Genomic DNA, 22192 nt, shown 5'->3' on the forward strand with positions numbered 1-22192 from the left:
CGGTTAAATAATAGATATGTAAATATATTAAAATCTTTTTATATTAATATAAATTTTCTTATTTTATCAAAATAAGAAAAAAACATGGGCTTAAATTTATATGTTTGGCGGAACGGGACTCACGCCTCCATTCTAAAATGTGAAATTTCAATGTCCAAATATAAATTTGTTCAGGCTACGCCGACATTCTGTGCAGCCGAACAAAAGTCAAAAGTGTTTTGAAACAGTCTTAGCTTGTTTGGGGCAGCTGCGACTTATCAATAAGTTGTTGCGCAACAGCTGCCTCAAAAAGCTGTCGCGCAGAAGCTGCTGTGAATAAGCTGGCTGACTGTTTGTTTTATGTGGTTTGAAAACAGCTGTGTGAAAATTGTTTCTGGACAAATGACTATTCAGCCTCTGTATAATAATGTTTTTTGCAATATAACATTCTCCATTCTAAAATGTGAAATTTCAGTGTCCAAATATAAATTTGTTCGGGCTACGCGGATATTCTATGCAGCGGAACGGAAGTCGAAAGTGTTTTGAAACAGTCTTAGGTTGTTTGGGGCAACTGCAACTTATCAATAAGTTGTTACGCAACAGCTGCCTCAAAAAGCTGTCGCGCAGAAGCTGCTGTGAATAAGTTGGCTGACTGTTTGTTTTATGTGGTTTGAAAACAGTTGTGTGACAACTGTTTCTGGACAAATGACTATTAAGCCTCTGTATAATAATGTTTTTTGCAATATAACATAACAACACAGGTGAAAACATAGCAGCACAAAAACATAAAAAAGAATCAAGATTTGCCACCACATCAGGGCATGAATCTAATTCATTTCAATACCTAATGTCTACATTAAGAAAATAACATAAAAACATTAAAATTTTAATATCCCGTGTTAATGAAATGAACTTCAATTTGACTGTTACCATTCATTTTGGAATATCCTTTCTGAAAACCTGACATCCAAAACCCAAAAGTAAAACCTTTAGCACTAACTGGCGAATGAAAATATTAGCATTTGCAACAAAAAATTCAGCACAACTTAACCATTAAAAACTAATAATTTGATCAATGCAATTGAAATTACAAAGAGATGGAGGTCAGTATCAAGTTATGTGGTTCAACTGCACTGAATAACCACGACGCAATATTTATGATCGCTATGAAAGCAACAAACAAGGAAAACCACATCACTAAAAAAAAATAGATTATTGCTACACATGGCTCATTCAAACTCTTAATGAAATGTATATAAACAAAGATCTAGAGACAAGTGTAGTTCCTTCCCAACATTCTTCAACAAGCATTGTTTCGAGAATACCGTTCATTACTAATGCATAAAGATTCAAACTCAATCTCCAGACATTTCCACCAACAAATTAGTAGGCTCATAAGCAAAAATCTTAAACAAGAAGCATAAACCACAACTTACTTGTGGCACCAAATTAATCTACCTTCACCAAATCCCCAAGGAAAAATATTTATAGATCTAAACTCTCCCTAAACAAACTTGTCACCGTCCATGATCATCTATCAACCATTCTGACCACAAAAAAATACCACGACAAGCAAATTCCCCGACGCAAGCAAGAAACCACCCAATCTCCCAAAACAACAATAAATATCACAAGGACACAACAATATAACATAACCACAAAGCATTTGCCCCCCCATTTTATCACGATCACCGTAAGCACCTAACCATCCCTTGTTCCTCCCTCTTCTCCTCAACCTTCAGCTGTCTCGTCACGAATCCAGCCAATGCCGGCGGTTGCATGTCGGCGAACAAACAAATGCTCCGACTCCAAAACTCTATCCAATCTCCCAAAACAACAATAAAAATCACAAGGAAACGAATCCAGCTAATGCCGGCGGTTGCATGCCGGCGAACAAACAAATGCTCCGACTCCAAAACTCTATAATGACAATGCAAGCTCCCCCCCGTGCCACCTGAGATCAACTCTCAACACCCGATCACGAGAGAAGAAAAAGCGAAGGGGCGAGAGAGGATAGCATAGGATAGTAAAATACGCGACGCCATGTAATTGATAGCCATAAGATAAAATAAGTTGACATATGGCTACTGCAAGAAAATCCCGCCGATGGGCAGCCTCACATTTTTTTCGGGATAAGTTGAGGCCCAGCCGCCATTAATGCAAGCCTTAGTGCAACCCTCCGAAACGTGGGAATCATGTGGGGGCTCCGCCCAAATAAATCCACCTAAGAACGAGACAACCGGGTGGGCGAGATCTGGCATGCGTGCTCTTTTAGATTTAGGGCGCCCGGGATCGGCAGCCTGAAAGCCGCTGCTAAATTGCGACGTGGCTGGATCTCCTCCCCCTCTCCCTCTCCGCAGGATTTTCTCCCGAATCTCGTACAACCTCCCTAACCATCCATCCGAAATCTCCATTGCGAATAAAGTTGTGGCTCAGATTCGTGCTGGCCTACTCTTCATGTTTGCCACCTCACTGTGGAGAGTGTTAGGGTGGAGATGCGAGGAGAAAGGAAGAGAGAGTGAGGAGGCTTCTGGAGTTAGGCATGCCGAATCGACAGCTCTCTTCGCCGGACATTACAGCCTTCATGAATCTGCTTGTCTATAAACCCATGACGGATGGATGGGCTATTGTCGTCAGGATTGCATTGGGTAGTAATGCCGGGCGTAAAAGATATAGAGAGGAGGAGAAAGAAGGGATGAGCAGGAGGCTGCGACCGCCGGAGTTTCTTTCCGGTTCTTAGGGTTTGTTGGTGAGTGAATGCTGTATGCTCTCGGTTATTTTATTTATTTTCTTCTGTGCTTGTTTGTTTGCCCTGCTACTAGCTGCAGAGGTCTCGGTGAAGCATGAGATGCCCGGCATTTCGTTGGGAAAATGCAGGAAGAAGTTAAACGTGGCTTACCTATTTGACTTGGAATTGATTTGAAAACCGCAAGTGGTAGCCCTTGTTGATTTATATTTCGGAATCGGTGATGGGAACGAGCCCGGTGAGGGAGCTGGCAAAGGTGATTGATTTATTTTGGAAGCTGACATCGGATTTCTTTGTTTGTTGTATGTTTGTTTTTATGACTTGGGATTTGCAGACTAGGAAACCTTACACAATTACAAAGCAGCGAGAGAAGTGGACGGATGAGGAACATGACAGGTTCTTGGAAGCACTCCGGTTGTATGGCAGGGCGTGGCAGCGTATTCAAGGTATTGATATTCATGAGCTTTGTTTTAAGTGCATGCTTTTTTTTGGGTCAAATTGAGGGCCATGCCCAGCCACCATCATTGAATCAAAGGAATGGTTACAAAAATGATAAAAGTAATAGAAGCACTAGAAGGATAGAAAAAATGACCCAAAAGTTGAGTTGAAACCAAGCACAGAAAAGAACATAAGCCACCAAGGTTATCAATGATAAAACAGCTCCATCCAAGGCAAACCTGGTACAGGTGGAAATCTGATAAGAAAATAATAGGCAACAGAGTGCACCCTGAAGCAAGACCTGAATTGAGACAAAATCTAATTGTAGGAAATACCAATAAGATGAAAAAATCATAGGGACAGCCACTAGACCAAAGAAAATGCTTAAACCAGTGGGGTAGTGCAGTTGGTGGAGTAGTAACTGTTCAAGCATCTGCTCACAGCAGCAGCTACCCGTGAAATAGGAAAACAATCAAAGTATTAAATGCGTGTTAATGAATGAAGCCCTTGCCAATGACAGACCAATTATCCAACACATTTAGTTGAGAGAAAATGCTGAAAACTGAAAATATGAATCACAGAGCAATCTAAAACAAAACAAAAATGAGCATTATGAAATAGCAGGTCCACCAAGTAAAGCTGAGGTACAAGCGAAAGATGCTACGAGGTTGCCGGTTGAACCTATTGCAGTGGCTGACATCATTACTCAACCAAAACAAAACTTCAATTATAGAGGCAACCATAAAGATATTGAAACTAGCAAGCAGAACCATTGAAAAAATAGAGGAGCAGTATGCTCATAAGGCAACAAGCTCATAATAGATATAAAATTTTGAGGAAGGATGGATAATCCATCTTGAATTTTCATCTTTTTTGCCTTTTTGCTTTATAGCCATATGAATATTTTGTACCAGAAAATCAGGGCAGGATCATTTCTGAAGATTCTACAATTTCTTTCTTGCCAAATATAATTTGTAGTAATATGCATCGCCGAAGGATAAAATTTTTTAGTGAACTTGTAAGAAATTGTATCAGAATGAGTAAGAACTTATAATAAGTTTCCTCCAAACAAAAAGAAGTTATCATAAGGAATGTGTTGTTTAAGTTAATAAAAAGTGAAATAGCATTCAACAAAGAGGCCAAACAACCAAATATACAACTTTTTTCTACCAAGATCCCTCTGTTGCTAAGAATATGAACAGCTTTGAGACCAGAAATAATAGTTTTCCAAGTGGAAATATCAAATTTTGAAGAATAACCCTTAAACCAGATACATTTATACCAATAAATCTTTGGAATGCTCTCATAAGCTACAGAGAAAATATCTTATGGCGATAGAAGTTCTCACCTTTCCAAAGACATATAATAATATTCTCTTTTATAGGAATATTGCATATTGCTTGTATAAGGTGTTTAGGTTTACTGGGGAGAGCCTAACGGTTTATTGTTTATGACGTAAGAATTCATGGCGTGTGAATGATTGTGAAACCAACAGAAGACTTGGTTTCCATATTTTTCATAAAGAGAACAACCCTCAAGTCATGAATCAAAGAAGAAAAACAATCTACTATTATGAGTGATTTAAAGAACCAAGGAACTTCTAATACGTGTGATCACTTGTAAGATAGCTTTCCAAAAGGTGGAAATGTTATTCTTTCCCCTAAACCAAAGTGAATAATAGTGGTTTTGGCACCAGTTGGAAAGAAGGGAGTTGAAATTAAAGTGCCGTCATATGACGTTGGATTTGCACATCAAATTAATTACATAGGTTGGGAAGACTCAAATCACCATACTCTTTGGGTTTAGTAAAAGTACTCCAAGGAATAATATGCATTCCTCTTTCTGTACTAAAATACAAGAAATTGTTAAACAAAGATGTAATTTTTCTCCTTATAGTTTTAGGGATGAGATAGGATCGGAACCAATAGTGCAAGTAGCTCCATATAAGCTTCTGGTTCCAAGGGCACAACCAACGTTGTATTTTTCAAGTAATTTAGTGTAGTGAGAAGCCTTCACCTCAGAAGAATGAACTGCATTACCAAGATAGTCCCAAGGCAACACATATTGGGTATGCAATCACAAGTATCACACAACCTTTGTTGTTCAGTTGATCCACCGATTTTGAGGAGCATATGACAGAAATTGGTGGCCTTATAAAATATTCTCAAACAATTTATCTATAAGGCTGCAAACTGAACTTGGATGGTGATGTACTATTTCAAAGATTTGACTCGTGCATTAAACAATATATTATGCTAGTTCATCCTTCACAAAAAATTGTGAATAACCTAAAAGGCCTACTAAGTCATTTTGTGGTTGCTGGCCTACCTAGCATAAAAATGCTACTACCATGAACTATGCAAGAGCTCTTGAAGTTTTTATTATAGAAAAATGGGATAAATCTAAGATAAAATTGATTGTTAACTATTATTTAAATTCTTTGATAACTACCTTCATTTGTAAAGAGCGTTTTCACTCTAGTACTATGGATTATTTAAGATGTGAGATTTGAAATGCACAAAAGATTCAGGGGGAGCTGTTTTACATCTTGATTTACCTATTGTGCATAATTATTTTTATAACTAGTTGGACTAAACTGTTTCCCAATGACGTGAAATCCAATCCAGCTCATATGTAGTTGATCATTGTTTATGTTTTTAAATCCTTTGTTTTCATTGGTTGAGGAAAACATATTTTTTATGTGTGCTGGATTTCAAGCAAAAATTTGTTCCCTAAACTTAGTTTAAAATTTTATAAGAGAAAAGCAAAAGAGTTTTCCTTTCAAATGTTTAAAATAGAATTTTGGATTTTTGATATGTAGTAAAAGAACAGAAATGCTTCTAAGGGCTTAAATTTACTGGATTTACATTTAAATTGTGTTCGAAACTTTCCACAAAATTACCCGTCTTCTTCCATTTTGAAGACTACTTAGATCGTGTGTTCTAGCAAGAAAATAGAGTTGGTTATTAATTATGCACTAGAAGATGTTTCAAGTTTTTTAGCATACATGTAATTTTTTTTATCTGATCCATTGATGGTGAATCATCTCAGCCATAAATTTCTTCGAAGGCTAAATTTCATCATAGAATCAATATATGTAATTGTTGTCTTCATTTCCATTTTACCATAGCTTGGGCAGACGATCCTTTCAATTTTGTGCGTGTATTTGAACTAGGTTATTTAACCCATACTTCAAAGCACAATTGTATTTTCTATTGATCTCATCTTTTTTGCTCTAATATGTAACGGATCATGAAGGTGTCATGTAAATTAAGGTATTTGAGTCCCAATGAAGAAATTTTGTGTTCATTGTTCTATGTGAACTTATGAGCTACAAAATCCTAATTTTATTTTGAATGTGAAAGTTTTAGTGGCTATCACTTCGGAAAAAACTGGGCGTAAAATAAAAGAAATTTTTGTAAACTAGATATGATGGTGTTCTATTCAGCTTAAAGAGGGTTCTAAGTAAATTTGCAAACCCTGACTATTCCATATGAACTGAAGTTGGTTAATTCTTTGGGTAGCTAGTGTTACATGGGCTGTTTGAGTCACTTCAATATTTTTTTGGTGGATTATAATCTCAGCATACAAATTAATTATAGCTGAAACTCTCACTATATCCATCATTCACATTGTCAGATAATAGAGAATTTTCGGTTGCTTGTATTTTTAAAATAAAGAGAAACATTGCTCTTTTAGTTTTCATTATTTCCCCTTTTACTGCTTACAAGTAGCACCTAGGACTTAAATTTGGCGTTGTTAGAATTATGCTACATGTTGTTACAGAAAAAGGTAAAATCTTCTAGTATATGTACATTAGAGATATTTATTGATTTCTCAAAGATGTTTCTTGGTGCAATGCAGAGCATATCGGTACAAAGACTGCTGTTCAGATAAGAAGTCATGCACAGAAATTTTTTTTAAAGGTCGAGGATTTCATTTAAATTCTGTTTATGATTTTCTTTACATACAAATTCTTGCATTCTTTTTCTCTTAACTTATGTCAGAAGTTAATTAGGTGGATTTGCCAATGCTTTGAAGACTCATTTAGTCTACGAAAGTTTTATTTATTTTGAACGAAATTTATTTTCTTACTTTTAAATTTCCCTGCTCATGTTGCCTTGAAAATTTTTTGAAATTTTTTTCTTGTATAATTATTTGCTAATTGGGTAAATAAGAAATGCTAGAACTACAGGTTTGGCTGGAATACCCTTTCAGATATATCCACAATTGAGTTAGGGCATCCTTCATTACAGTATTAAACTATAACAACCATCAAATCAACTCAAAGGATGTGGGAGGCTGGCATGTAAAAGCATTTAAAATGGGCTACACAAGAAATATACAGTTATTTCTTACACAGAATTTAACAGTTTACTGGTTTGGATAATAATAAATTCTTGTGTTTTGAAATCTCACAATGAAATAATGTTTGCTTAGATTAAGTTCACATTTATTATTAGGTTGGCCTATTGGCATCAACATATTTAATTATATCAATAGCATTTTATTGGTGCAATAATATTGATGATCAAACACCACATTACGACTATATATAAATTAAAATTGAAATTTTCCAATAATTAAAACTGATAAGAATGATGAAAGCAATTAAATAGGCAAACATAACAATTCTGGCCATTAAATCGCAATGTTAGGGGCAATATTAATTTTGAGCAAGTTAGTTAGGTTCAGCACAAACTTGTAACTAAAAATAAATTCCGGACTCTAAATGCTTCAATTACAAATTTACTCTCTCTCTCTCTCTCTCTATATATATATATTCAATTATGTGATTTCAATTATGTTTAAGCCATTCAGAGTGGACCTATGTTGCACAGATACATATGCGAATATGATACAGATACATGACACGTATATTATTAATAATATAGGATACAAACACGCATCAGACACACCATTATAATAAAAAATATTTAAATATATATATAAAGTAAATAAATAAAATATTAATAATATTACAAAAAAAGATATTTAATTGCATTAACTTTTAAAAATTAAGAGTTCATTTGACATCACTTTTGTTTCCTATTTAAGTTGATATAATTTTAATATAATTTTTTTAATTTTAAAAGTAAATAAAAAATATAAAAGATATTTTAAGTGTTTTTCAAAATAACTACTTCAGTCAAACATGTATTAATTTAAATTAAAACATAAATAAAAAATAAAAAAAAGTAAATTAAAATTTATCCCAAACAACTTTTAAGATGTTTATAGATAATTATTTAGTTTATGATATAAAAAAGCATGCTTTTATTATCTTATATTGCATTAAGATTTAATTCATCTTAATTAATTATTCATTAAAAAAAATAAAAGGATCAGTGGCTTCTTTGACATAGAATTATTTTGTATTCTCATATCTAACACCTAAATTTTGATTTTACATTTATTACACCCAAATTTGGCCATCATATCTCATCTAATATACCACAATTTTTAGTTTTAAAAAGTGAAATATATATAGATGGGATATATATATATATATATATAATTCAGGTGTTAGATACGTAAATACATAAAAATTGAATGGTATATATGTACATGTTTCATAAATTTTACATACAAGTATATTTCTTTTGATTTTAGTCTTAAAAATATTTTTCAGAAAATTTTAATTCATTTATTCAAGACACATTCCTGACACGCATGTCCTATTTTTTTTTTTAAATATTATTTAAATGACACTCTTTTATGCCATGTTCGACACGTGTCGAAGCTGTGTATGTGTCCAATACATGTTTGATACGTGCCCGACACTGTACGGCTCCTTAATTAGAAGTGTTTGTGCATCATTGAGTAAACTTGTAATCATTTTGAAATTGATTTTTAATTTAGAGTGTAGTGTGACATCATGTTGAGATAGTTTCAAGGCAGTTTAAATTTAAAGCTTTTTTCAGGTGAATTTTGAGGTTTTTAGTGATCTTATTTAAAAACTTATTTGCTTTTTAGTGTCAATATAACTTATTTGCTTTTTTATTGTCAATATAACTTATTTGCTTTTTTAGTGTCAATATACTTATATACTGGATATATATTTTAAATGATTTTTTCTTATTGAGCCTGTTATTATTAATTAGTTAACATATCATAAGGCCTTAATAAGAGGGAATACAATCATTCAGACAACCCAACTTTATGTTGTATGGATCTGGAAAAATAACTGACCCAACTAAGACAAATTTGTTTAGATTAGATGTGATGAAACATGGAGGGTAGGTTGAAGAGAGGTAACACCAAGAAAACCTAAGGATGGAGAATTTAGGCAATGACTCTAATGATTATTTTGTTGGAGGAGCCATCTAGCTCACAAAGAATGACCATCAAGCCATACTTAAATTAGGAGGGATTAAGCATTAACTTCAAGATAAAACCAAAATCTTATTAAGTTTAATACCTTATCAATCTTCTTAGTTACATAAGGGTACTACCTGTAACTATCTTCTATATAGCATTCCAACATAAGAGTAAATGAAGGAAAAAGAAACATTAAATTAATACTTGAAAATAATTAATTAAAAATGTTGACCTCCATACCTACTTCATATTGCTACAGGGTGAAATGTGACAAAGTTGATAAAGAATGATGGATAGTGGTTGAAGCATCTTGCAAATTGAAATTGAGACATCACATCAACCAAAATGAACTAATTACTGCTCAATCTACAAAATAGAGGCTTTACTGATTCATTTGAAATGTTGCAATTGACTAAGAAAGATGTCAGGGCTGACAAGCGAGTTACACGATAAGAAATGTGCAATAGCTGCTTGAAGTTATCGAAATGACACCTATTCATAAAATGGATTGCTTTGATGTATTTAGAGCATCAAATTTATCTGAGAACCCCTTAGTCGATTTGATAGATCACAATGAGTAGGACAATAATGTCATGAAAATCTAGTATTATTAAAGTGCAAAGCGCGATGTGATGCTCAAGTCTTTATTTTTTACTTCAAAGCACAAAGAGGTGCGCAGAGCAAAACGGCACTTTTATTAATTAAAACGTTGATATGCTATATAAAATTATCAATGTATAAATATATTTATTAACAATTATAAAATATAAAATATAACTTAAAAGTTAACTTAAAATTAAAAAAATGTGGTGCAATACTTAACTTGAAGGCAAATATTAATAGTGAACCTACAAGTTAAAAATTCAGACAATTTCTAATAGTTTGTTGCAATAATAATAAACTTAAAAATTGCAAAAAAAGCTACAAATTAACATTGGCACTTCAAAGCGCGCTTTAACGAAGCGAAGCGTGCACTTTTGAAAACATTCCAAAAATCAAAGTCCAAATGTTTAAATTGCCATCAAAATTTATTAACATCACATATTCATAAGACGAACTATGTCGATGCATCTAGTATGTCAGAATTATTGAAGAATGGACTTTCCATGGTCTATTTGGACAAACATGATGGAAACGACAAATTTTAAATCAAGCCCGAATTATCTTAAATTGTTATAAAATTGCTCAAATATTGGCTGTTCACAAAATGGATTTTACCAACATGTATAGAATATCAAAATTACTTTCGATAAACACCCATATAGTCCAAAATCTTGCACAAAAGCAATTCGCAAAATTTTCTTGGACATGAGGCTAGTGACATTTAGATTGAGGCACATGATAAATGTGACTGTAAGTCAATTGATACATTTTTCTCGCTTTTTTTATTATTATCTAATCAGTAGAATAAAAATTGCTTATCTAATTCCTATTATAGTCACCCACATCGCGAAATTTGAAGCATCGTGCTGTCTCACCCCATATTTTTTTTTAAATAATAATATATGAAATTTACTAAACCTAAAACCTGTTATAAGGGTCTGCGTTATTTGTTTATAACAAAAAAACTAAATCAAACCAAATTTTTTTTGAATGCTCTGGTTTTTGAATTTAGTGGTTCAAGTATTGATTTTGATTAATGAAATGTTTCATTTTCAATTTTTTATTCAGTTTGTCAATCAAAATTTTTGATAAAATCAAAAGAACTAGTTAAATAGTTATAAATTAAAACACGTTTCATAGTTCACATTCTCGGTTTCACTTTGCCTTCTCAATTTGAACTGCCATGAAAGTAAGAAATTTCTTTTTTAATTACATATTTTTAATTATGTTTATTGCTTGTCAATTATGTAATATAAAAGTTGCATAATGTCTACAAATTGCACAAATAATTTTCAAGTTCAGCTAACTTTGGTTTATCCAAATTCAAATAAAAATAGTAGAACCAAATTATTTTTTACTTTGGTTGGGTTTTGCATTTTGTTGGTTGATTTTCTTCATATTTTTGGACATCCATAATCAATTGGTTTTACAAATTTGTCATCCAAATCATCGAGATTGAGTAGAAGCACTCCTTTCCATATCCTTTTTTGCATGCCGGCACACAAAGCACAGCTGCATTAGGCCATCCCTATTTTCTTGCGCCGCCGTAGGAGAGTACCCCTCGAGTTCTACCCCCTCTTGGCTCCACCAGCGACTCAAGCGCACTTCGCCTCCTTCCCTCTCATGCACTCAAAAGCCCTCTCCCTAGCCAAACTCCTCAAAAGCCTGCTTATGTCCTTTGTCAAGCCTCCACACATGCTTGTTGCCTCATACACACCTCCTCTAGCCTGTAGCACCACACCCAGCACTCTCAAAACCTTGGTCTTGAAACTCGCATCTCCTCCTCTCTCTATCTGTAGACACCCAAACCTGAGCCTCACCTCACAGGGTCGTTGCCCTCTTCCACGACTCCATCCTGTGAATGGTCCACCCCAAATCGACCTTTAGCTCCACCTCTCTGCCATCTTGTATTTGTACATGTCATTTTTGCCCTGGAAGAGAAATTATGTATTTGCATATTTTTTTCGTGTAAGTGAAAACCCACGTAGGTGTTATAGGGAGAAAGATTTCAACACGATTCTCTTGGTGTAGTGTGAAAAAAAAAAAAATTAGGCATAATGTTTACTCTACCTCATACACGTTTTCTTCTCGTGATGGGGAAGCTCAACATTCTTAATGAAGCATTCTTCTTGGGAAAGAGTTGGGGGGACCTAAAAATAACAATCAGAATGAACACCACAAATTTAAAAAATGCTAATAAAAATTATAAAGAGCAAAAAAATAAGTTTCTAAATGCATCTTTCTTAACATTGCAGAGAAATGTGTGTTTCCTTTTATGTTGGTAACCCAACACATCTTTCTTGGTGTTTTGGGGGAAGAAGATCATACTGTGATATTTACACCACCCATATACGGCTTTCTTAGTGCATTGGGTAGGCTTAACATTCCTGATGCAACCCTTAAATTGGAAGAAGCTGGGAGGTTGCCAATTTTTATACTGACAGGGGGTTTAGACTAGATGAAATAAAAAAGTCCTAATTTTAAATCGAAGAGTTAAAATGATATTAAACTAAATGTGAAATAATAAATGTCATGCAATAAAAATGAACACACGAAATTGGGGAGGGGACTAAATTAGAGGAAGAACTAAAGATGGAACTTAAAGGGAGCTCTACAGCTTCCCGATAAGCACGAAGAGGCCATTCTAAAGAACATTCTAGCCATTTTGTTGGATTGAAAAGATAATTGGGAGCAAACGAATATGAAGGATCCATGAGCAACAAAATCATTTGACAATGAGAATGGCTGAAATATCATTGAGCAACCAGAAGCTAATAGATTATTGACGAAACACGGACAAAATTGTCAATTCGAGCACATAATTAAAATTTTCAACGTCTCCTCACCATCAAATCTGTAACACATGCACATGAGCGAATAGAAGATATTTTCTTAAATGATCTAAAATAAAGCTTTGTCTGTTCAGGCCATTAGCAAAAATAATTAGATTAAAATAATTCTAATCTTACTTGTGCCTTTTGCGGCAAGTTATAATTCAAATATTATGCCTCAAATGTTGTCTAAGTTAGCTTAAAAAGTGCGCATAACTTTGTGGGACGTGTTCAAATATATTAAAACAACTTTCCGTGCATGTATTTTGACTAATATGACGAATATCTTGTTATATGATCCAAGAATGTTGCATTGTTACGCTAAGTTTCATCATTTCATAAGATGGAACGAAGTGTTTCATATGCTGGAATCAGAATCGAAGCAAAGGAGTTAGCGCACAATGTAAATAGAGACTAAGGTACGAAGATTGAGGAAATAGGCATAGAGCGAGAAAAGAATCGAGAGATATTGAGTGAAATAGAGAGGAAGGAAGAAGTAGAAGAAAATTACATGTGAAACACTTCCTACGGGAAGGATTGGAAGCCACAAGGTAAAGCATCAACGTCACCTTTGAGCGCTGCGTGCATTCTGTGTGAAGGAGAAGAGTTGAATGAAGCGACTTCAATGGGAGAGGGAAGCTCATGTCTTAGTCAAAACTTGTGAAAGGAGAAGAGATAGGAAGCGAGTGCTAGAGAAGTTTCCTACGCTTGGGAAGGCATGATCGACTGATGGAGTTTCATATGTAGTGATGCTCTAGGGATCGAGCTGAAGAAGGAAAGGCCTACGAGCGGGTGAAGGAAAACTTAGCTTTTATGAGAGGTAAGAGCTATAAGGTTTATGTTTTAATAAAATATATTAATTAGTTTTCATATATGTAATACCAATAAATATTGTAATAATAATAGTATGGAAGATATTATTTGAAATATGAAAATAAAATTTTTAATTACTTATTTAAGTTATAATGGACATTAATTGGATATTGAATTAAATTTAATATAAATCATAAATGTTAATTAAGTAGTAGTTTTGATAGTTAAATTAAAGTAATATGAATAGTTAAAATAAAAGTTTCTAATCAACAATTAAAATAACATAATTAATGAAAAAATTAATTAAACATAATTAATGATATGTTTTAAAATTTTATTTTTATGATATTATTTGACAGCTAATTACTGAAGACAAAGATTAAGCGTGTTTGAAGATGTAAGATGATATACGGTTTTGAGGTGATTTTTAAATTATAGTAGTGTTTGATTTATTATAAATCTAATATAATCTGTTAATTGTTTAGATAGATTTTATACTATAAGGCTATTTATTTCTCTTTAAGTTCATTTGATTATATTGAATTGTATGTCATTGATATTTTTATATGTCCATCAAATGCATAATTGAAGATATTATATTTTGTATTAAATGTTATAAAATGAAAATAAGAATGAGATTCACTATTTTGATTGCTTGCATGTATATGCTTGGTTATGATGAAGTCACTCTTTATGATATTTGCGGGGGAACATTAAGATACTCATGCATGTAAATGGAAAAAGAAAATAATGATTTTAACGTGTCTTAATTGATATAATTTTAGATGGTGTTTCTGCGACAGTTGTATATAAAGTCAAAATTTATTGATATGTAAATGATACATTATGGCACATTTAATGGTTAGAGTCTCATTGAAAGATCATATTAAATAGTACAAACCTTCAAACTCTCTTAGATTGATTTAAATAAAGTTTAACTGTTATGTATATTATTCTCTTTTATTGTGTTACTATAGTTTAGAAGCATGAGTATTCACGATTTTAATTAACTCACTGTTGTTTTAAACTTACATTTCTGGTTTAATATGTTGATTAAAGGACGAATAATAGAAGAGGCAATGTTTATAGAAGACGCTAACAACCAGACTTAAGATAAATTTATATCCACTTAAAATTAGTTTTTAGCGGCTCTTTCATTTATCTTTTTGAATCATTAATAGAGATAGAAAATTAAAAATATAAAATTTGATTAATACCGTCCAACTGTCTGTTCCCGTCTTGATTGATTTCATGCCTCAAGACAGGTTGTGACATGCTTAGACTGACATAAAATAAACCCAAAATACACGTCTTAACAAATATGCTAAACATTTAAATCTAATATTGGAGAATGTTGTTAGTCTAAAACTAAAATTTAACTTTTCTCGAGAAGCTACAAATAATTTAAAAAATGCAAAATCTCTATTTTAAAAAGGAAGCTTGAATTGATTATTATACACGCTTTAAGTGGGTTGTATTGTTTATATAACAATGTTGTAAATTATATTTGGCTAGTTTATTCTTTCTCATGAGAACTCGAGTTAACAAGATTGAGTCCATTTATTTAGTTTTCTCTTACAAGGACATGAATTGACAAGATTGAATCCATATAACCAATTTGGTTCTCCTCTTAAGGATTGACTTGATGAGGCCGAGCTTTCATTGAGCTAGTTCGATCCTTCTTCATATAAGGACTATAGTGGATCTGTTTGATGCCATAATAATGTTTAAATAATAAATTTCAACATAATTATAAATTTGAATAATATGAAAAATTATGACCTCGTGATGACTATGTTGATAGAAAATCTCTTTCGGAGGGAATACCTTTAAAATTCTCAAAATCTTAATAAAATTCATCTTGAGGCCAAAATATGATAAAAATATCAAATTTTTATGGTATTTATAGAACAAAATATTTAAGCAAAATTTATCATTAAAAGCTAAGGGTACTTTACATTTACTATTTGTAATATCTTATCGATGGAGATAAATTTATGATTAATCCAAGTTCACAAAGAACAAATATCATATCGAGTATTTTGCTATGTTTACTCGCAATGTATTATACTCAAGGACATCCCACATCTCATTTATCCATGTAATTTGACCGCAAGATGGCTTCCATAGAAAAATAACAGTTATAATTTGAGCTTTTTTATTTAGTAGTTTGGTGCAAAATTATATTTATATTATAGTCACGACTTAAGTTTGTATGATTTTAATTGTTTTGATCCTTTGAATTAAGAATCATATGTTATATTTAATGGGACACAAAATCATTTGTTAGATGAGATTGACTTGAATTTTCCTTCCCGTAAATAATAATTTACTTCAATTCTACTATGTCAACTTAAATAAAATAAGCCATAATTATCAACAAGGAATTTTTTCATTTAGGCTGTGTCATTTATCTCCATCGACCAAGAAGATTAAGGGCCATGACAATCTGGGATGACAAAATTATAAGATATTGATCAAATTCGTCATTATTTCTTCCATTATGTGCTCTAAGCTCATGATGATAATTTTTTTCAATTTAAAACCCTAATTGCTGCTAATATATGCTAGATATTTAACACTTTGATTATGAACCTTAATCAAAAGTTTTCTCTTATAATTATGATGAGTTAGGGGTTTAGGTTTATCGGAAAGCTCAAACATGATATTAAAGTTCATGACATTAGGCAATGTCTTATTTGCAGTTTAATCCACCTTTTAAAATTTGATTTGGAACATAACAAAAACTCTCTTGTGAGAGATCATGGCACAAATATTTGGAGTTCGTCGATTCCTGGTGATTTTATTAAGGAAGGTTTCACTTTTCTTCTTTATAAAATCATGAATATATGCTATAACAACAACTAAAAAATAGAATAAAAAAAAATATAAATTTATATAATTTATTTTGGAGCAAGCATTGTGAGATTTGTTGTAGCTAGAATTTATATAAATTTTCATGTAAAGATATGTGCTTGATTTAATTGTCAAAACTATAGAATAAGCCTTAATAAAACTTAGTTTTAGTTTTGTTTGGATAAGTGCACATTTAATTAGTTAACGATCTTAATTTAATTTTTTTAATTTTTGTTTGATTTCTAGATTTGTTTAGAGGTGATTGTTGTAAACCCACTAGAAAAATACTTAAGGGCTAATAACTATGGAATCGTCATTTTAGATAATTCATATCGTTGATATGAAAATTAACTACTAAATTTATTTTTATACATGTGGATGGTATTTTTCAATAGTCATGTAATTATTTAAAGGTGAATATCAATTTTCTTTTAATAGTTCAAATGAATCATTACTTGAAGAGGAAAGAATATGTGAAGATTGATGTTGATAATCTTATAGCGAATCCTACGTTCGACATTTGATTTGGAGCTGTGATGATATTGAAAAAGGTAGAGTTCATAAAACATATTTGGTGATGGGTAATATTGCACAAAGATTTAATTTAAAACAGTTTGAAGGATTCCAAAATGTTACAAGTATAGTATAAAAACTGTTGTTTTCTATCTCTGCTATCGAATTTAAGCTTCAAGGCAGTGAAGATTCTTTTGCTAATAAATAATTTAAAAATTATTAGAGAAAAATGGATTTTTAGCTTATGTTAGAGAATATAATTGTGCTTACAATGAGGTGAGGCAGAAATATGATGATTTAAGAAAGCCTCAATGATAAAGTGTTCCCACCATGTGGCTGAGTAATGATTAAAATAACTAAAACATGTTTTGTATTTTGTTGGCTGCGGTTTGTTGTTAACTGTATTCTATTCTTTCTACTCCAAGAATTATCATTTCGGGACTATGATGTGTTATTCAAATCATAAAATCAAGGTAATTATTGGAAATTATTTAAATTTTTTTGCTAATCATAACTAATCAGTAAAAAAGACGTTACATTTGAAAATGTAAGTATGAAGTTTAAGTTGACCAAAGGTTCAAAAAGATATTTTTTCTGCAGTAACTGATGAGATTTTTTTTTCCATCATGAATGATATTGATGATTCTTACTTCTCTATTCTTGTGAAGGAATAATCTTGTGATGTGGCTCTAAAGGAACAATTAACTATTGCGACGAGGAATGTTGATGGAAAGAAATAAGTTATTAAGAGAATTATTAGTGTTATACATATTTTCTCCACTAGTGTAGGTATATTTCAGGTAGCTTTTGAGGGTATACTTGCCAAAAATTCAATGTACTTCTATTGGATCTATGGTTAAAGCCATGAACGGGCATCCAATATATTAGAAAATTTTCATGATTTGACTACACTCATTCTTAATAATAATAATCCACATTCATCTATAACCTCTATTTTACTCATCAACTTCAATTGTGTTTTCTAGTTTGTAGTAAAGAATTAATGTCAAGTGGATTATCATTTTGATTTTACTTAAAAAATTATAAATATTGTTGGAGTAGTTTATAAAAAGAGTGATTTTTAAAGCCTTTCAACATAACAAAGTGCTTCTTCATCTTAGTACTGAAAGTTTAATTATTGATCTAGGCCTGAACTATTAGGCTAATTTGTGATGACTTAGTGGCACTTGTTGGGATTTACTTTTTCATATTTTAATTAGTCTCATGACATGTATATTTGTGTGTTTGATGTGCTTAATATTGTCAAAGAAGATGTATAAGATTAATAATCAGTTGAAGTTGATGTTTTAACGGATGCAATGGAATTTTTTGGCATTGTATTTGAAACACATCTAAATGATATTTTGAGAATTACAAATGAATTATAACAATTTTAAAAACTGATTTGAGTATTGAGATTACGAGAGAAGTAATGCAAGTATTCTAGCAACGATTGCAAATGATGAGGGAGAATGAATATAATTCTTTATTGAATGAAGTATCACATTTATGTAGTGTTTGTAAATTTGATGTTCCGATTATAAACTTTACATTTAAGGCTTATTTTTGGTTAATATAAAAAAACCAAAGAAATTATCTTATAATTATTTTATATTATAATTGACATGCAATTTTTATGAGTTGATTGATCGTTTCTCTGAAGCTAATATTGAGTTGCTTTTCTGCTTGGTGCATCTGAACTTAAGGGATTTATGATCTACTTTTGATAACTATAAATTAATTTGTCTTGTGAATTTATATTCAAGGGATTTTTAATAGTTAAGCTTGTGATATTTAGTTTTGATATGTGCACTGGTGATGAATCCTCATCTCTAAATAGAATTGGCGATCTTGAAAAAACAATTATTAAGTTAAAGAATGATGTGTGTTGTCTGGCTTACGAGCTTATTACATAGGAATCAACTTTATCAATTGTTATTGCTATAATGAAGAGAGATTTTTTGGCAATGAGAATTGTGAAGCATCCATTGCATAGTAGAGTAGGTGATTATTGTCTAATGATTGTCTAATACTTTTATTAATAAAAAATATTTAACTTAATTTCTTATAAAACTATTAAAAAATATTATCAAAAAATAGAAAATAAATTGAAAATTTTTGTAATAATTATTTAATTCATCCATCATAATAAAATAAAAATTCTGTTTTAAGTTGTATATTATTTATTTATTTATTTTACTTTATTTTATGTATATTATCATAAAATAAGCTTGTCCACCCTAAATTATTGGTTGATGCTACCCTAAATTGATGGCATTCTTTTCTTAAATCTATCTTAGAGAATACAAATGTACCATCTAAATGGTAAAATAATTTATCAATTTTATTTTTCTCTCTGCCTTTGTAGGAACTATATATATATTTTTTTCATTCCATGTGCAATTCACCGAATGTATTCTTGAAGATTTCGAATGTATGAGAGAAAATTCTTATTGTAGTTAAGAACCTCCGTGTTCATAGGAGAGCTAACTTTCAAGTTTATTGCAAATTCCCTTTACGTTCAATTTTAGTTCTATTTTTGTATCATATATTGATTTTTTCTCTTCTTTCATATATCATTTTGAGTATTTATTTAATGTCATTTTACAATCTTTTTTTCTTTTTAGTCGTATTTACAATATAAAAAGTTATTTATTAGTGTAAAATTTAGTATCCTCCTATCGTCTCCGTTGCAAATTGAACATCCATGAGGAGTTTTGGTCAACCCACCACACTGAGGAAGGCATTTATGAGTCTTTGTTTAGGCGAAATACCCCAAGTATAATGAAGTTGAACTCACAAATATCTAATTTTCTTTTTGTGCAACTGTTATAATTTCATCAGAAATTATAAAGCATGCTCGTATGAGATCACTCTCAGGATGGGGTGATCACCTAGGAAGTTACACCAATGGGATAATATTGTGATGCTATTAGGCCAAAGTGGATAATATCTGAATAGTTGAGAGTTCGGGCTATTATAAATGATATTTATAGAAAACAAAGTGCTATGCTATGAGGCCACCTCTTGAACCCTAGATGAAATAAAAGTGCTTCATGGTGAGAGCAACCTCTTAAATATGTAGGGACGGCTCCTGGAATCTTATCGACTTGATGGATGATTTTGAGTTAAGAATACTAATGAGAATGGTGGTTACTTAAATGGGGGTGACTATGGAATCTCTTAAGTAGAATGAAATTGAACTCTTAAACATCAAGGCATCTTTTGGTACGTTGGACTCTCATAAAAAACAACAATTGTATGCGTGTTTATACTACAACACTCCCGGGATGGTTGATCTCCTAGAAGGTTATGCCAATAGGACAAAACCATGAGATTTTAGGCCAAAGTATACTACTTATGTTTTGAGGGATTGGGTCATCTTTTCCAATATGCACCAAGAAAGGCGGGTACGAATCTTCTCCACATCATGCCAATAAAAGGTATATATGAGTCAGTTGCATAAGAGAATTATGCAAACAATGGAATTTCACTACGATTTTAGAACAATGTGCTCAAGTACTCAATAATCAGTGCGATTACCTTGTTTTTTTTATTAGGCTTGCATGTACAATGGGTTAGCGATGATGAAATGCATGCACAATTTTTTTTCTTTTTATGATTTTCTTTATTTTCTTTATTCTCCTTTTTTTCATTCCTCTTTTTCTTGTTCTCTATATAAATAAGGGAGAGAATAAAAGAGAGACATAGAATGAGAGTAAAGCACAAACCTAAATCAAACAAAATCTTGAATCCCATTTCTCCGCAATTTGGCTTTAAATTCCTAAGTCTTAACGATCCCTTCTTCTCTTTCATACCCTGTCAGCCTGATTGAGGCCTTCTTCAGCAAGCTGCCTCATGATCTCTGATTGATGTCTTTCAACAAGCTCCCATGTAAGAATTCTTGCGTCACTTGCCACCAAATTTTTTGACGCCTTCTAGCAGCTCCCGAGCATGACTTGCTTTTGTTACGACAGATGATTTACAGAGTTCAGGTAAGAGAGGAAAGAACGGGAGACATCACGAGAGATTTAGTGAGCTTTTTTTATATGAAGTGAGGCTGAATGATAACACTCTTTTTTTAGTGGGGTGAGGAGCGACTGAGCGTATGGGCTCGATATGGGCCATAGATACAATAAGTAAGTGGAATTTTTTGAACTTCTTTTTCCTCCTAAATTTGTGAGTCAACAAATACCCCCTAAGAAACATAGCATACTCTTGAAGCAGATCATATTTGTTAGAAATAAGATGGCCTAAGAAATATGGTGTACTCTTGAAGCTTATCATATTTGTTATAGTTTAGTTGACCTTATGAATCTCGAAAAGTTTTGTTGATCCTTTAAATATTCTTGGATGTCAATGTAGATGAGTATGAGTTTAACTTTGGCATGTAGATATATATATTTTCATCAGCCTGTCTTTCACTTTATCTTTATGTATCTTGATATATCATCTTTCCTAATATAGAATATTTTTATTTTATTACTTATGTAAAAAATTTTTAGCTTGAAATGTTAAAATGTCACGCAACAAACCGATCAAGGAATAAATTTGGGCCATGATAAATAGGTACAATCCTCAAGGGATCATTGAAGTTGAGGATACGCCTCAGCAATATGAGGAGATGCTAAGAGGACATAACTTCTATGATGATTTTCTTACCCAATCTTTCACCCTTCAATCTATAGGGATCTTGTAGACTGAGCAATTGCTATCAATGTGAAATGCGGGAAGTAGAATTCACTGGAGAGTACGGTTGACTCGATAAAATATTGGATATGCGGCATGTTGCAACCAACAATTTAATGTGGTTGAACAATCTTGCAATTGAGATTAATGAGTCTTCATTATTTTCAATCTGGTTTAGCAAAATAGCCTTGAGATTTTTCATTGGGATGACTTCTTAATCTTGTACGTGGATATCTCCCCTAGAGTAGATATATTTTATCGGGCACAAAAATAATTTGAAGGAGGTAAGCGTTTATGAAGCCATATATGCCTCAATGTTCAACTTTGAAAGCATCCTTACTTCATGAGTTAAAGGAGTTGTTGAACTCTGAGCTCGTACCTACAATACCCATTGAAAAGGCTC

General features: G+C 32.1%; 1 protein-coding gene across 5 annotated transcripts in view; it reads left to right on the top strand.

Annotated features, from left to right (window-relative positions):
• Positions 1 to 2143: 2143 nt before the first annotated feature.
• LOC110023014 (protein LHY-like) overlaps positions 2144 to 22192 on the top strand; it is a 41110-nt gene continuing 21061 nt past the window's right edge. Inside the window, exons 1-4 of one of the 5 annotated variants that reach the window (XM_020722211.1) lie at positions 2144 to 2728; positions 2802 to 2981; positions 3060 to 3171; positions 7028 to 7089. In XM_020722211.1, coding sequence (XP_020577870.1) covers positions 2949 to 2981; positions 3060 to 3171; positions 7028 to 7089 — 207 coding nt within the window. In that variant the 5' untranslated portion in view covers positions 2144 to 2728; positions 2802 to 2948. The remainder of the gene's footprint in view (positions 2729 to 2801; positions 2982 to 3059; positions 3172 to 7027; positions 7090 to 22192) is intronic. The other 4 variants (XM_020722216.1, XM_020722212.1, XM_020722213.1 and 1 more) reach the window with 4 other exon arrangements.

The sequence above is a fragment of the Phalaenopsis equestris genome, unplaced genomic scaffold (genome assembly GCF_001263595.1).
Source record: "Phalaenopsis equestris unplaced genomic scaffold, ASM126359v1 Scaffold000204, whole genome shotgun sequence".
In the NCBI taxonomy this organism is placed as follows: Eukaryota; Viridiplantae; Streptophyta; class Magnoliopsida; order Asparagales; family Orchidaceae; genus Phalaenopsis; species Phalaenopsis equestris.